The sequence below is a fragment of the Petromyzon marinus genome, chromosome 24, assembly GCF_048934315.1.
Source record: "Petromyzon marinus isolate PM22_M1 ecotype Great Lakes invasive population chromosome 24, UKy_Petmar_22M1.pri1.0, whole genome shotgun sequence".
In the NCBI taxonomy this organism is placed as follows: Eukaryota; Metazoa; Chordata; class Hyperoartia; order Petromyzontiformes; family Petromyzontidae; genus Petromyzon; species Petromyzon marinus.
The window spans coordinates 8,544,499-8,561,297 of record NC_133690.1 but is presented as its reverse complement, the minus strand read 5'-3'; the positions used below and the strand labels follow the sequence as shown (position 1 = coordinate 8,561,297).

At 45.8% G+C, this 16,799-nt stretch overlaps 1 protein-coding gene across 6 annotated transcripts in view; it reads right to left on the bottom strand.

Annotated features, from left to right (window-relative positions):
* LOC116945519 (uncharacterized) overlaps window positions 1-15,902 on the bottom strand; it is a 36,483-nt gene extending 20,581 nt beyond the window's left edge. Inside the window, exons 1-5 of one of the 6 annotated variants that reach the window (XM_076069390.1) lie at window positions 15,694-15,902; window positions 11,230-11,404; window positions 9,752-9,891; window positions 4,755-4,925; window positions 500-670 (exon numbers count right to left, since the gene is read on the bottom strand). In XM_076069390.1, the coding sequence (XP_075925505.1) occupies window positions 500-670; window positions 4,755-4,925; window positions 9,752-9,891; window positions 11,230-11,404; window positions 15,694-15,805 (769 nt within the window). In that variant the 5' untranslated portion in view covers window positions 15,806-15,902. The remainder of the gene's footprint in view (window positions 1-499; window positions 671-4,754; window positions 4,926-9,751; window positions 9,892-11,229; window positions 11,405-15,693) is intronic. The other 5 variants (XM_032959866.2, XM_032959867.2, XM_076069391.1 and 2 more) reach the window with 5 other exon arrangements.
* Between the last annotated feature and the right edge of the window lie 897 nt (window positions 15,903-16,799).

Sequence of the window (16,799 nt, the reverse complement as noted above, 5' to 3'; positions counted from 1 at the left end):
GAGGACCCGGATACAAATTCACGCGATTAAGGGGAGAACATGCAAACTCCAAATGTGCAGGCATCACGGTCGGGATAAGACCCACCCCACGGCCTCCTGCATACCAGGCGACGCACTTAACATCTCACCACCGCGGTGCTCCCAGTGTCCTAAAGCGATAGCCATGAGGACTAAAGGCTAAAGGAGGTGAACTAGGTGGAGCAGCAATGGATATTTTATAGTGGACTGCACAGTATCGTGACATTCCACAGGCATAGTTTCAGCAGCAGCCATAGTTAACCCGCTGCTGGATAAAGCCCTCCCCTAGCCACCACATCTCTTGCAATCCCCCACTGTAAGAATCCACATAGCACCTGCACACGAGCTGGTTCCATCGCTCCGTCTTATCAGTGGACGTCCTGTCGGACGTGTCACACACCTAGGCTGCCACTCCGTCATTATCCTTGACGGTCTGCAGTCTTCCCTTCTAAGTGACATGCCCTGCCCAATACCCACTTACTGGGCTGCAGAGATGGTGTGCTGGCCTCCGGCTTTGCTGTTGCCGTGCTGTCGGTGCGCCGGTCTGCAGACATGCGTGGTGGGGAGGTAGGTGATCTTCTCGTCGATGCTGTTGTCGCCGTCGTAATGTTGAGCGTTTTGCTGTCTTTTTCGGAGGAATTATTCGTCTTGTCTGCAATGCAGATGAACGTAATTTTGAAACCATTGCTGCTACGTCTATTTTACTCCTTCTGCTCCCAGCTGAAGTGCCACACGTTGCTGTGTTTGAAACACCAAGTGGAGGAGATCAATCGAGGAGGATTATATTATAACAATGGTACATTGATTGGATCCCTTGAGTCAAAATAATGATAATAGCATCGCCTTATATTAATCCATAAAATCCTCACTGAGCCTTAAGATGCCTGTTTTAAGGGAGTTCTGTAATTACTTGCTTGGCCAAAATAATTATTGAGGGTAATAATTTATGTTTGAGTAAGATTGTGTTCATAACACGTGGCCCATTTATGACTATTAACTATTAAACATTTATTTTAAAAAATGTACCAGGTAAGGCCCACTGAGCTATATAGCTTTTTTCAGAAGCGACCCAGCCACAAATGATAGCTAAATGAAATGGCTTATCACTTGGAAATGTTTAGTGGTGTAACGTGCGCAGGGTTTGCAAACAGCAGTTGCATTCATGTACGGGGTCACAAACTGTGAGTTCAGGCCAGGATGAGCAGGTGCGAGCCTGTGGCCTGGGAGACAGCAGACAGAGAGACGCCAGAAATTAGGCAAAGAGGCTGTGATTGGATGGCTGCAAATGCAAACGCGGGGTAGGAGCCACGGAGGCGAGAGATAGAGGCGATAAGGGGGGGGGGGGGGGGAGACGGCTTAATGAGGGCCACCTGAGGGCACTTAATGAGGAGGATATAAGGGGAAAGTGTGAAGCAACGAAGAGAGTTGGTTGGAGATGAAGAAGTGAAGAGAATTCAAGACACGTCCGGGACCTCGCCCTCCACACCTCGTCTTCCCCAGTGGTGTTGGCTGATCCCCCGCTGGGGGCACGGGCGAGGTTGGAGGTGCGGGTGTAGACAGGCTAGCAGTGGAGAAGAGGCTAGCGGAATCTTTAGTCTGATTGTGATAGGCTAGCGGGGTGAGAAGTTAGCAGAGTATACAGAGAGAGAAAGTCCGTGACTGGCTCGGAGAGCGTGGAGTAACCGGCTAGCGGAGCAAGAGTGAGTAAGCTCGAAGTAGCTGGCTAGTGGAGGAAAAGAGGAAGAGTTCGTGACAGGAGTACATGGTGTTGATCGTGAGGAGCATCCGTGTGGGATGTTGCGAATAAAGTGATACAGGAGAAAAAGATTAAGTTGTCCGCGTGAATAAACACCACACTACCAATGTATCTCAGCCAAATACTCTAAACCAGTGGTTCTTAACCTGTTTTTGATCGAACCCCAGGGGTTCGGTGAGTCGATCTCAGGGGTTCGGCAGAGCCCCCGCCACGTAGGTCCGGACACACTTGAATTATTGTGTAAATTTGTGATGACACACGGCCCGCTTGGCCATCACTGGCTGCAAATGATCATGCTACACTGCTTGGCCAATCAGCGCTGCGGGGAATTTAGTGCGTACTCAGTAGTCAACGTGTGACTGTTGTTGTCGTACGTCGTGTGATTTCTTTAATATTTTATCCATACTAACTATGTCGGGCAAAAGAAGAAAGTGGTCGGACGAATATGTACAACATGGATTCTCATGTATCACGGAACGTGATGGGAGTGAGCGTCCTATCTGCATGATTTGCAACGCCAAGTTGAGCAACTCTAGTCTTGCACCGGCAAAACTAAAGGAACACTTCTTGAAGCTGCATGGAGACGGGGAATACAAGAACACAACACTTGCTGAATTCAGGGTGAAGAGAGCCAGATTCGATGAAAGGGCCACTCTGCCTGCTCTTGGATTTGTACCTGTTAACAAACCGATCCTGACAGCATCGTACGAAGTTGCTTACCTGATCGCAAAGCAGGGCAAGCCACACACCATTGGTGAAACACTTGTGAAACCAGCTGCATTAAAGATGGCGAATCTGATACTCGGAACAGCGGCCGAAGGTAAATTATCCCAAATTCCCCTTTCAAATGACACCGTCAGTGACAGAATAGAAGACATGAGTAAAGACATCTTGGCTCAAGTAGTCGCGGATCTGATTTCAAGCCCGGCAAAATTCAGCCTTCAACTCGACGAAACCACAGACGTTTCTGATCTAAGCCAGCTTGCTGTTTTTGTACGCTATGTGAAAGACGACATGATAAAAGAAGAGTTTTTTATTTTGTAAGCCTCTTACAACAACAACGAAGGCAGCCGATGTGAAGAAGCTTGTGGATGACTTCTTCAGAGACAACAATCTTTCATGGGATATGGTTTCTGCAGTTTGTACGGACGGAGCTCCAGTCATGCTGGGAAGAAAGTCTGGTTTTGGTGCGCTAGTAAAGGCCGATGCACCACACATCATTGTGACGCATTGTATTCTGCACAGGCATGCGTTGGCAACAAAAACCTTACCTCCAAAAATGACAGAAGTATTAAAAACTGTGGTGGAATGTGTGAACTATGTGCGAAAAAGTGCTCTGAGGCACCGCATCTTCAGTGAGCTGTGTAAAGAAATGGGCTCTGAATTTGAGGTACTTCTGCTCCATTCTAATATTCGGTGGTTATCCCGGGGACAGGTGCTGAATCGTGTTTTTGCCATGCGTGTGGAATTAGCCCTGTTTTTGCAAGAGCACCAACACTGCCATGCAGATTGCTTCAAAAATCCTGAGTTCATTCTCATTTTAGCGTACATGGCTGATATATTCGCAGCTCTCAATCATCTCAATCAGCAGATGCAGGGTGGTGGAGTCAATATCATGGAAGCGGAAGAACACCTGAAGGCTTTTCAAAAAAAGCTACCGTTATGGAAACGACGAACAGAGAACAATAACTTCGCAAACTTCCCGCTTCTGGACGACTGTGCAAGTAAGATCGAAAATGTGTCTGGAATCGGAGATATTTCTGTATCCACGGAACTGAAGCAAACAATTGCCACGCACTTAGATGAGCTTGCAAAGTCTCACGACGGATATTTCCCTACAAGAGAGTCATATCCAGCATGGGTGAGACAGCCGTTCACGTTTGCTGTTGAAACAGCAGATGTCAATGATGAATTCCTCGACGAAATCATTGAAATTCAGCAGAGCCAGGTTCAACAGCAACTCTTCAGAACAACAACGCTCTCAACGTTTTGGTGTCGACAAATGAACAAGTATCCAGTTATTGCTAAGAAAGCCCTGGATTTTTTTATACCATTTGTTACAACATATCTTTGTGAGCAATCCTTTTCGAGGATGCTGGACATAAAAACGAAGAAAAGGAACAGACTTTGCTGTGAAAATTACATGAGTGGCACTTGCCAAGGTGAAGCCACGCATATCTGAACTGATCTCTCAAAGGCAACAGCAGAAGTCACATTGATTTCCAGGTATGTAATTTGTTGTGAGTTTATGCATTGTGTTGGTTTTATTCTTTGAACAAGGTAATGTTCATGCACGGCTCATTTTGTGTACCAGTAAAAAACATATCTATGTCTTGAATTTGAAAAAAATCACATTTTATTTTTCACTAAAGAGGGGTTCGGTGAATGCGCATATGAAACTGGTGGGGTTCGGTACCTCCAACAAGGTTAAGAACCACTGCTCTAAACGTATGTTGATTATAAATGTGGAGGTTAAAACTGGAGGACCCGCATACAAATTCACGCGATTAAAGGGAGAATATGCAAACTCCAAATGTGCAGGCGTCAGGGTCGGGATGAGACCCACCCCACGACCTCCTGCGTACCAGGCGACGTACTTAACATCTCACCACCGCGGTGCTCCCAGTGTGCTAGAGCGATGGGCATGATGAATAAAAGCTGAAGGAGGTGAACTAGGTGGAGCAGCAATGGATATTTTAGAGGGGACTGCACAGTATCGTGACGTTCCACAGTCATAGTTTCAGCAGCAGCCATAGTTAACTCACTGCTGGATAAAGCCCTCCCCTAGCCACCACATCTCTTGCAATCCCGCACTGCAAAAATCCACATAGCACCTGCACACGAGCTGGTTCCATCGCTCCGTCTTATCAGTGGACGTCCTGTCGGACGCATCACATTCATAGGCTGCCACTCCGTCATTATCCTTGACGGTCGGCAGTCTTCCCTTCTAAGTGACATGCCCTGCCCAATACCCACTTACTGGGCTGCAGAGATGGTGTGCTGCCCTCCGGCTTTGCTGTTGCCGTGCTGTCGGTGCGCCGGTCTGCAGACGTGCGTGGTGGGGAGGTAGGTGATCTTCTCGTCGGTGTTGTTGTCGCCGTCGTAATGGTGAGCCTTTTACGGTCTTTTTCGCAGGAATTCTTTCTCTTTTCTGCAATGCACATGAACGTAAGTTTTAAACAATTGCTGCTCCTCTTTCTGCTACCAGTTGAAGTGTCGCACGTTGCTGTGTTTTAAATACCAAGTGGGGGAGAACAATCGAGGAGAATTGGATTTTAACAATGGTGCATTGATTGGATCTCTTGACTCAAAATAATATTAATAGCATCGCCTTATATTTATCTATAAAAAATCCACTGAGCTGTACAGCTCTTTTGTCACAAATGATAGCTGAATGAAATGGCTTATCACTTGGAAATGTATTGCAGCCAAATACTCTAAACGCACGTTGATTCTAAATGTGGAGGGGAAAAACAGATCACCTTGAGAAAATCCATACGATCACTGCGAGAACATAAAACTCCCAATATACAGGTTTCAGGGTCGGGATCGAACTTACGACCTCCTGTATACCAGGCGACGTCGTTGGCATCTCAGTAGGACCTCGGTATGTTTTAGAGCAAAATCACAACATGGAGGACGGTTTCATGACACACATTTTACTCGCGCGATGTGACCCGAACCTTAAATTTAGATTGTTTTAGATGCGAAAGCCTCCGTGTTAACTTTATGACTCGTGGCGGTTTGGCACGTGGGAAGGAAACAGAGTACCCAGAGAAAACCCTACACATACGAGTTGGGTGCCAGTCAGCACTGCGGTCTGATGGCCCCCTCCCAGCCCCACGCCTACAACATCTGGCAGGCCTCGGTGGTCATCCATCCCAGTGCCAACGAGACACAAGCCTGCGTAGCCTTTGAGATCCGACGAGCTCAGGAGCACGCTTCAGGTAGTTTGGTCGTGGGGTTAAATTGGAAGGGAAGGCTGTTGTAACCACATGCGGCGTCAACTCCAGCAATCACCAATACAGGGTTGATTAAGCAATTAAATGGAGTGACTTCTAAAAAAAAAAATTGGGCCGCAAGTTGGTGGCGTGTTGGTAACCCTGTGTCTCATGGCAAGAAGGGCCTTGGTACGATTCCCGACTCGGGGGCCTATCTGTGCAGAGTTTTTTTATGTTTCCCCCCTTGTTTTGCATGGGATTTCTCCGGGTTAACCAGTTTTCTCCCATGGCAAGACAAAGCTCCCACTGCGTGGGGCAGCTGCTCAGATTTTCTCTCTCCATGAACTTCTTCTTGTTCGTGTTTTTGTTTTTTTGTTTGTTGTGGTTGCACCCGATTCAAGAGCCGAATGGCTCACAGGGCTATACCAAAATAAATAAAATGAAACTGAAACTGAATGCCACTCTATGTGGGTCTCCATATTCTTGGGTCTTTCGGTAAAGTCACGGAGATCGGTTAAATGAAAATAACAAAAAGAGTAACAAAAAACTACGACGCTTCGATCGCAACACGAGCAATCGTCATCAGGAGAGAAAAAAAGTAGCGGGAAATCTGTTGAGGCAGGATGTTTTAAAGGTTTGTTTTACAGCTTTAAGTCAAGATTTAAACTTGGGTCTCTTATACCATTGCTTATGGTCCACCGGTGGAGAACAGCACCACTTGCTTAATCAGGGATACACTGACGTTTATTATACGTGTGTCTATTGTTGAGCCGAATCCATCAGTCCAGGTTGTAAATATTTTCTGATTTGGTACCTGGATTCATTCGGGTATTGGAAATGCAGGATCTCAGCCGAGCTCGCTCATTGCTCTGACATGTTCGTTATTGACCCTTCTAGCCACCCAGGGTGACAGGGGTTTTATTTATTTATCCGATTTCCTCTCGACTTAAATTTTTTTTTGCTTGGATCAACAAATCGAGAAAGCTCTATCTCATTATGCGGCACAACTGTGTACTGCTGGGGTCATGGGTCCCTTCCCAGCGCAAATCAATCTTGGCAGTGGACAAAATAATTTCACCTTGACACAGCCACGTCTCACAGCAGAGACAATGAAGGCACCCTTGCCACGAGATAAAAATCCGAGGTGAGGTCAACTAAACCTTATTATACCACCGTCGAATCAACAATAGGACGATTGTTGCCATCATCACCGTTCTGGTTTGGTATGGTGGAGACGCAGAGATCCGCTGGGTTGATATCGCGATTCTTAAGCTCAAAATGCACGCAATCAAATGAATTGTGTAAGAAGCGATGTTTTCGTCTATGTATGTATTATGTAATGAGTTCACATCAGCCTTGCAGCCAATAGAGGTGCTACTAATCCATACCAGCGTTAATTCATCGATTGTTGACTCGCTCCATCCCCCAATGCCGTCGTAAACCGATGAATGCGACCTGTTTGGTCGGCACCCCTCGGTGCAGTAAATTCAGCAGCAGTTATTGCGTTAAGTTATACTGGTGTCTGCCATGGGAATGTGGAGTTTCCACCAGAGCAACAACAACAAAAACAACGAACAAGATGCGAGACATTTGAAGTGTTCTCCTCTCGTATGGAAGGTTTTCTCTGAGAACATCGGCTTCCTCTCCTGTTACAAACACGAACAGTAGTCATCCAAAACCTGACCCTCTTCAAAATCAAGTCTTAAAACTCGGTGAGGCTTCTCCTGGGTGAACTCATTTCAAAAAGGAAAGGACTGCTTACAATGACAAAAATACAACGTAAATCTGCTCAAGTGAAACACAATATTGAGATACCAGAGTATATACAGCATGCAAAGCGCTCGCCACAAATGAACCACGACATCTTGCTGATCCCGTCAACGAACATAAACCATCACGCAAACTACGGTCATCCTCGCAGCAGCTCTTAGTTAGCCATCTAACAAAAACGGTCACTGCATTGCGCACTTTCAGATGTGCTTCTGCGGCCATCTGGAACGTTCTTCCTTCTGATATCAGGAAGCCACTGGAGCTATGCACTTTTAAATATATATTGAAAACGAATTTCTTTAGAACTGCTTTTTGTGTTTAATGTAGTGTCCTTCCTCTGAACCTCTGATTAGCACGGTTGGCTATGTACGGTGTGAAATAATTTCAAAATATACACATACATGCAGCATCATTGTTTATAACTGCACAGAACCCACATCCTCGTGCTAAGCACGGTTATTGTTGTTTGGGTTAAGCGTCCTCCTTGCCTCCTGATGCCCTGCTGCTGCCGACTGTGATATTTCTCACAAGTGGTCGTCCTTTGTAAACCCGAGGCATCGCGTGACTCGGTTACGATGCGCTATCGGACTAAACGCCGTGCATCCTGAGATGGCGTGTTGTTTTTTTGCATCGTTATCATTCCTCTACAGAACTTCCCCTGACTGATTTGCCACGGGTTATCATTAACACTGCATGAGCCGTGCACAGACATTATCGGGGAGGGGAAAACTGATTTCTTTGACGCAATTGCAGGCAAAGGAGGTTACATGCCTGAGAGGATGACCCACTTGGAGATGGAACGATGGGATTAGCTCGTGTGCAGTGGCAAGATGTATCATAGCAAATGGGACCATGATGGAACGGCGACGATGCTGGGGCCTTCATATATCAGTTAATAGAACATGGATGATGGTGGTAAAGGTAATGATACCTAATGTTCCTCCATGAGAAAAGCATGCCTTAATGCATGGCACGTTACCCATAACACAGAGCTCAATTTGAAAAACAAATTCTGATTCTGACGGGAGTGAAAACGATCAAAGTAAGGATGTAACACCACCTAAAATAACTGATGCAATGTAACTTAAACTATTAAAAAAACTAAAACTATTTTGTTTTGTATTTTACCCGATATACAGCTCTTTTTCAGAAGCGACCTGGCCACAAATGATCGCTCAACGAGGTGGCTTGTGGAAAGTTATAGCAGCCAAGACTCAAGGTAGACGGTATGAGGTCATCGCAGCCAGTTCTACCGATGCTTCCTTCTGCCAAATGTTACGACGATGTTACCCAATTGACACCCACCTCCCAACGAATCCGTTTACAATCTCCCACTCTTCTGGCTTCAATGCTTCCCTTTGGTCACTGGCATCTGGGTGCCACTTCAGGCCCCTTGGTACTGTTTCAGTAACCTGACCTCAATTCTGCACAGGTGCCACATCTATCACAACATCCTTTACCCAATTATGTCTAGAGTGCTCTCTCTTGGCCACGATCTGTTCCGAACGTCCAAGTTGTTCATCCTATCCTGCCAAACTATGGAACAGCTTCACCTCACTGGTTGCCATAAAATATATATTATTTGTATATGGAGATACAGAATGTATGGTGATTATATTACATTGCAGAACATTGACATATTATACGCTAATTGGCGGGACGACAGTTATGCTTGCCTGCTGCACGTATTGGTTTCTATACTTCTGTTACCTTAAATTAACAGGGCAGGTTAACCTCTGTAGGCCCCACTCCTTCCTCTTTAGGACACACCCCTTCCTCTTTAGACTCCGCCTCATCGGAGGAGCGGGTGTTAATAAGGAGGTGCGGAGTTAATTTGCTTAATTTGGCTTGTTTTACCTCTGAGGACTGCACGTTATTGGTTTCATCGTCAATGCTTTCTATGGAGCATCGAGAGGCTAATTCTATTTTATTCTTGTGCATGGCAATTTGCCCAGGAGCTAGATACCTTTGTCGATGTTTGCTAGCCACGAGAGAGCTTCAGGAGAGAGTTCACACAGTTGTGTTATTTCACCTCTACTGAAATAACGCAGATCTACAATGATTTACTAAATGGGCCTTAGAGGTTTATTGAAACGCCAACAGAAGTCGTTATATATCACTTTCTGGAGACTGTTCTTTGATGCCAAAGTGGTGTCTTGGTTACTTTAAGAGTTCCACATGGAAATGTTTGGCATCTCATCAGGCGACACCGAGAGTGCATTACGTACATTTGTTGGTGATAGTAGGAAACTTAGGTGTGAATTACCATTTCGGTCAAAGCAGAAAGCATCATATTTTTTTCCAGATGTGAAGCCTGATTGTATCAATCCCAGAACACTGCGTCCGCATTTTCTATGCATCGTTACACGAGGCAGGTACACCTCCTTTTCCTTGACCCATCCATATCTGCAAACAGAGAAGTTGCACACGGTTTTTAATGTTGCGTAAATGAGAACTGGTCTTGAATGTGACACTGTACTAAATGTTATAGAAACTGCCAGTCATTATTCAGAGGGTAAACTTTACAATGAAGATATACATCCATCAACGAACAACAGTCTGGAGTAACTCAGTTGCTCAGTTGCTGGCACAATGGCCCTATAATCATGAAGTGGTAAGTTCAAATCCCAGTCAGGATCTCTTCAGTCGATTGTCATCATCGTCATCATCATCACCCACCTCCAGGGTGGGTGACATGGGTACCATGTGACGAGACTGCACCACGAGAACATAACAAATGAGAGAGGCCCTTTTGGTACATCTGGTTCGTTCGGTTGTGAGAAGCAGATCGATTCTGGAATCACATCGAGTCATCACTTGAAGAGTCTCAGGGAATCTTCTTCCACCACGTGCCACGTGGCCAGCTTGTTCCAGACTGTCACCACTCTCTGCATAAAGAAGACTCGTCGTCCAGTGGACAAACTGGTTTCAGGCATTATAACATAGAATTGACATCAATGGCTCAGTATCGTTAAAAGAGGTGAGTATCGCACAACATTCATTGCATAGGTAAACATTCACCTCTATAATATTTGACACGTATGACACCTACGTTAATACATCCATGGCTTTTCCAAGCCATCTCTAACCATCCATGTTATGATTCATAGCGATAATCAGACTGAGGTCAGGTTATCGGACACTTCCGAAATGCCTGTCAGGATACCATACACGATCTATAATCTGTAGTGCTCCTGTTTCAGGTTCTGATAACCTCCATTGTAGAGCAAGGGATTTACAGCTTTACTGGGAGACAGCGAGCAGTTACACAAACCTCAGTAGACACAACACAGTATCAGCATCGGATGGCTTTAGAACAAGATTCTACTTTCATCTCATTCGCACCGTTTAGTCACAAATGCATTTTAACTTTAAAATAATATTTGTTTATTACACTGCTCGCTCTCTTTCAGTGGCACTGTAAATCTTCCTTCCGATATATAAGGAGGCCACTGGAGCTTTTAACTTTTAAAATCTAGATTGAAAACCGGATTTCTTTAGAACTGCTTTTTGTGTTTTCTTGGTTTCCTTCCCCCGGACCTCCAATTAGCAAGGTTGGCTACGTGCTGTGCGAAAGAAGTTCAACATACACACAAAATAAATCTCTTGCTACGCAGTGGAAGCTCTCAAAGCGTGACGTGGGGAAAATGTTTGCTTGACAAACTCTGTCCGATCAGCCCGACTGGCATTATGGAAGTGTTTGACCATGATTGGGGACCACATCGTGCGGACGGAGTGTCTCACCTGCACGCCTCGAAGTGTCCTTCTTTCATTGCCCTCACCAGCTCGTCCTTAGTGACCAGGGAAGCCCCCAGGCTCACACACGCAGCCTCTGCGTCCTCAAACGAAAACCAGTTCATCCCTGCCACTGCCTCCACGTGGAACACGCCGAATATCCGACACGGCGAGCTCTTGAACTCTGTTGGAGGAGGTGGGCGTACACGTCATAGGGAACTTGGGGATTTTCAGGGTTATGGTCAATTTTTTAATAATTGTCGAATTAAAGCCTCCCCATGATGTGCCAGTCACAGGGTCGGTCAGTGCAGGGCGCCAAAGTGGTAAGATGTGAACTACCTCGCCTGTAATACAGGAGGTCGTGAGTTTGATCCTGACCCTGACGTCTGTATGTGTTGGAGTTTGTGTATACTCCTCTGGACGCGTGTATTTATCTCCAGGTACTCCAGTTTTTCCCCTCCACGTTTATAAATATGCTTTTAGAGTCTTTGGCTGCTATACATTTCGAAGTGATAAGCCACTTCATTGGGTTATAATTGTTGATATCAGGTCACTTCTCAAAAATATATATTTAGATCATTGGTCCTTACCTGGTAAAATATAAACATTTGTTTTAGCAGGTTGGTGATGGGGGAGGGCTTTAAACCGGCTCAGACACCATTCACCAGAACTCAGGTTGTCAGGGTAATGGCGCAATTTCGCGATTCATTGTGACATCACTCCATCCCCAATAATGCATGATACACCATATATATCTGCTACATACCTTGTTACAATAGTGTAGTGACGTATATTGAGTCACTACGGCGTTTAGCGCCAGCTACTGATACAAGAATGGAACTGTACGTGTTGGAGCCTCTCTCTAGAACCAGAGTATGTATGGCATGGAAGGGGGCTCTAGGGTGCATGGTTCTGGTGACTGTCAGAGAGAGGTCAGTTAAGGAAGTGACAGTCTGGGTGAACCCAAAAGGGCATGTGACCAGGAAAGGATAGTGAGGGGGGCCAAAAGGTGGCGAGAGGGACACGTGATGTATGGCCCAGAACCTTCTAGTAGGATCCAGAAGGAGGCATGGCCGAGGGCAGAGCCAGGCCACGCTCAGGGGCATAAGAGAGAGGTCCCAAGAGCCGATCGGGGGCTGTTTTCTGGAATGTAACCCACCGTGCTACGTCTCTTCAGTCTTCGGTCGTCACGTTCGGCATCGTGGGTGAGGCAGTATGTTACTGCCCTGGCCCAGTTATGTACTTATCCCGTTGGGGTTTAGTTACCCATGGTAGTTACCACCTATGTCGTTATCACATACGTTTATGTTGTCACCCTGTTGGGGTTTTAGAATAAACGTGTTGCCTCCAAAGTCAGGTGTGTGTCTCCGCGGAACCCACGACAGTAGTGTAATTTGCGACTTCCGCGACACGTCGTGTAGAGGGTACTCTTCTTTATTTCACGTACAGGCACAGCACAGGCGAACGTTATCTTCTTCCTCTTCCAAGTACACACTTTAGACATTAACGTTCTACAGACTACACACACGGTTGATCACACGGTGGGTTCCGCCCGTCCACTCCGGGCCTCGCCGCTGGCTGACGGCGTGCCGGTAAGGGCGGTGGAACTCCGCAGGCGATCTGCCATGTGGCTGAACGACGGAAAGAGATGACGGCGAGCAGCGATGCAGTCCGGACCGAAGACTCCCCACACCGACTCCGAGTCCTCCTCCGCCTCCGCTTATATTGCCGCAGGCGCGGTTAGGCTCCGCCTCCGGCCATGCCCTCTCGCGGAACCTTCTAGCCGTTTCCCGGAGTTTCTCAGCCAGCCCCGCCCTTTACCTTTGGCCCAGATACCTCTCCTTTTGGGATTGGATGATGTTTATAGTGGTGATTGTAGCCGTGCTTCCCTTTTCCAACCAGTAGGTGTCACTATGTCATTACAATAGTAATGGGATTCACTGCATTGGGTCAGATATCTATACCTGTCAACCACTTATCAGTGCCAACCTTATTACAGACAAATTCAGACATTATTCGTCACCCTGTGCCCTTATACATCTCAACGTTCATCCTAAAAAGTTCCATCACAAGAGAGAAACACAAAAAATAAACAAAAAAATGTTTTGCCCGTATTGAAATGGTTGTACGCCGTATGGACCTGAAAACTCAATTTCTCGGAACAAGAATATGGGTAAACCATATGTGTTGACAGGTATGGATATCATTCATCGCTGATGTTAGCCGTGACCGGAAAAAAAAACTCAGGTCACCGGGTCCAAAGCACGGTCCAAGACCAGAGTACAATAAATGAGTAACTGACGTTTAGGTAAACACAGTTCACCAGGCCATATCTAGAAGGCTAAAAGGAACGAATGCTATTTCAACTAACTTTAAAATATATATAAGTAAGGGCCCCTGAGCTACATAGCTCTTTTTTTTAGAAGTGACCTGGCCAAAAAAGATAGCTCAACGAAGTGGCTTATCATCACGTGTAAACTCATAGGAGCCAAATACTCTCAACGCATGTTTTGAAATGTGGAGGGAACAACTGGAGGACCCAGGGATGAATCCACGTGACCACGGTGGATAACGTGCAAACGACAAACTACAGGCTTTAGGGCCGGGATTGAATCCACGACCTCCTGTATACCCGGTGAGGTATTTGACATGAGGAGACCCGGTCTTTCCCTACACTTCCAGCGATTGTTTGGACACCACCCCCAAGTATTGCAGAGTGAATATCTCTCACGTGAGCTTGAACAAATGATCAGATGTGGCCAGCTTATGCGGTCTTCCGTTGCCTCAAGCGGAGAAGTCCGAGAGCACTTGTAGATACATTCTAAGTCGGATACCGTGGGAGCAGGCGCAGCGCGGATTGAGTGTGTCGAGGAGGTGCCCCAAGGATCATGAGAAGTTGGGCAACGCCGTAGCACAAAGATTGGGATTTTTGGCACGAGCCAAAGTAAGAAGAGTGAATGGTTTTCTTCACACAGTTGGAGCAATCGGAGGCCCTGTCAAGAGATGTTTTGTTGTTCTTCCCCATGTGCGCTTGTGCGGTAAAGGCCGTGAATAAAATACGAATTAAAACTGGAAAGTCACAGCGTCGGAGTACTTCAAGCCCTTAAACGCGAGTTCACAAACGTGCGACTAATCCGTTTCATCCGAGCTGTGAGCCCGCGCGGTCCTTTGTGGTAATGGCACAGTCAAGCCGTGTGTCCTGTCAGCAAAGCGGGGGGGCAGACTGCTAGAGGGGTTGGAATGTGCCGTATGGGATTCACATCCGGGAGACGGAGCGATTCAATCAGCAGCTCGTGCGCAGGCACGAGGGTGGGTTATTGCATCGCAAGACCCTGAGAGGTGATTACGGATTGGGGAGGACTTCATCCAGCAGTGAATTGGCCATGGCTGGTGATGATGATGATGATGGTGGTGATGATGATGATGATGGTGACATAACATACCATTACATCATGTCGACATACGTGACTGTATTCACTATAATTCATAGGATTATGCAACACTGTGACATTTACATATATAACAATACTTTAAGAAAAAAATAACAATTAATGCAACGAAAGCCTTATTCCCTGGTATGTATGAATTGCCACTGTAGCAACAATGCACGAAACAACATAAATACATAACTTTTCTACACATTTTACTAAGACGTGCATTTCTAATCCGCATGCTAAATTCATGTATTCGCAACGCACACATTATAGAGTACATTTGTTAAGAATTGGTGCCAAATGTAAGCCACGAGATACTGTTGATTGAACAGAGGCACGAAGTGAGGGTGGAGGTTGACAGAAACTTACTCCGATGTTTTACCTGCAGTGGGATCGAACCGGCGACCTCTGCATTGCATGTCCGGTGTGCTAACCATTACACCACGGTGGCTTTCTGGTGGTCTCAACATCACACTCCACCGTGATGATAGGGACTGAAGTGTTTAAGTCTTCAGCGTGAGGCGAACAGCGATCGACCTCTGTATGTATCTCCCTGTGAGTCATAGACTCGACTATATTCGAGCCAAATTACAGCTTTCACGCCCTTCTCAAGCAGAATTCAGAATGTTTATCAGTCAGCAATGGTCGTCGAAACATGTTCGATATTACACGTATTTGTATTACACGTGGTATTATCCTTCCTTTGTTAGAAAGATATTCTTCATTCGAATATTAGGAAGCCACTGAAGCTATGCACTTTTAAATCTAGATTGAAAACTCATTTCTTTAGAACTGCTTTTAGTGTTTAGTTTGTTGTCCTTCTGCAACGCCGATTAGCACGGTTGACCTCATACGGTGCAAAAGAAGTTCAACATACATACGTATAAGCTATGTATATAGTGGAGAATGTAATATATCCAAATATATATACTCAAACATAAATTGTCACAGATACGCATTCAGTCACAGATCCGCATTCATTTTTTGGCTAAACATTTTTGCACGTTATTCATTGCGACCAAAACGACCGATGTCTTACTTGATCTCCCGTGTTGCGCGTGAACGCCATGCGGACCGACCATCATCATGAAGAGGAGTACAAAACTCAATCTACTGCAGAGTGTCTGAAAACTACACGGTCTTCTATCCATCGTGACCTTGGACTGCCGGTGCCTCCGTGCCTCTGTCTGTCACAGCCCTCGTTGTGCTTGTGACGCCCGTCGTCGGGATATTATGCGTCGCTACGAAACAGGAAAGGATTAATCTTTGGCAGCCTGCACCAAAAAGTCAGCACTTTTAATGCCGTTATCAAGCCTCTGCAGTGGCAAGATACAACTCGGGAAGATTTTAACTTTTGCTCTCCGGTGCTTTTGCGGATTTGTGCAGGGTGTTGCTCGACATGATGTTCGACGTTTTGCTCAGGCCCTCGAAAGGCTTCCCAGCATGTAAGAGCGATCCGAACACGCGACAGGAGAGATCTATCAGACAGCTTCGCAATCTTACGCAGTGGGATATAATGTTGTCATGGGACATTACTCTGAAAGAGTTTCCCTTGCTTGAAACAGGTAAAAAGTCCATGGATATTCATTGAGGTGAAAACCACATTTGCTGAAGAGGTAATAGTTCAACAAATAAACAAGCCAGGGTGTATCTCACCACGCGCGTCGGTCCGTGTGTGGGTGTTTTTGCATCGGTATATTTTTTTTTCCACAGCTATCTGTTTAAGAACCAAATCTTGGCACTGGTTCTGTTTTGCCTGAGCCTGGTTAGGAAAGTCGGGCTTGCTTAAACGAACGCTGCAGGAAAACACCCAGAAGGTCCATTATAGGCTGATGAGCTGAAATGCAAATGTAATGTTTGCATCGTGTGGCAGAGCGTTGTTTATTTGTTCACGCATTCATCAACAATAAGCCAAAGAAACAGCACATAGCGTGTTTTATAGAATGCTGCTTTGTGTACACCAGTTCACTTCTCCGGATAAAAACTAAAATAATGAACTATACAGTATTTTCTATTTACCACTCTTAAAAAAAAAAGATAGTTTTACCCGACAAATTATCTGGTGCAGTAGTAGGAAAATGTTTACGAACACATCGCATCTCCCATGGCCCCACATTGTTCGAAATGCCCTCTCCCTTCCCTGGA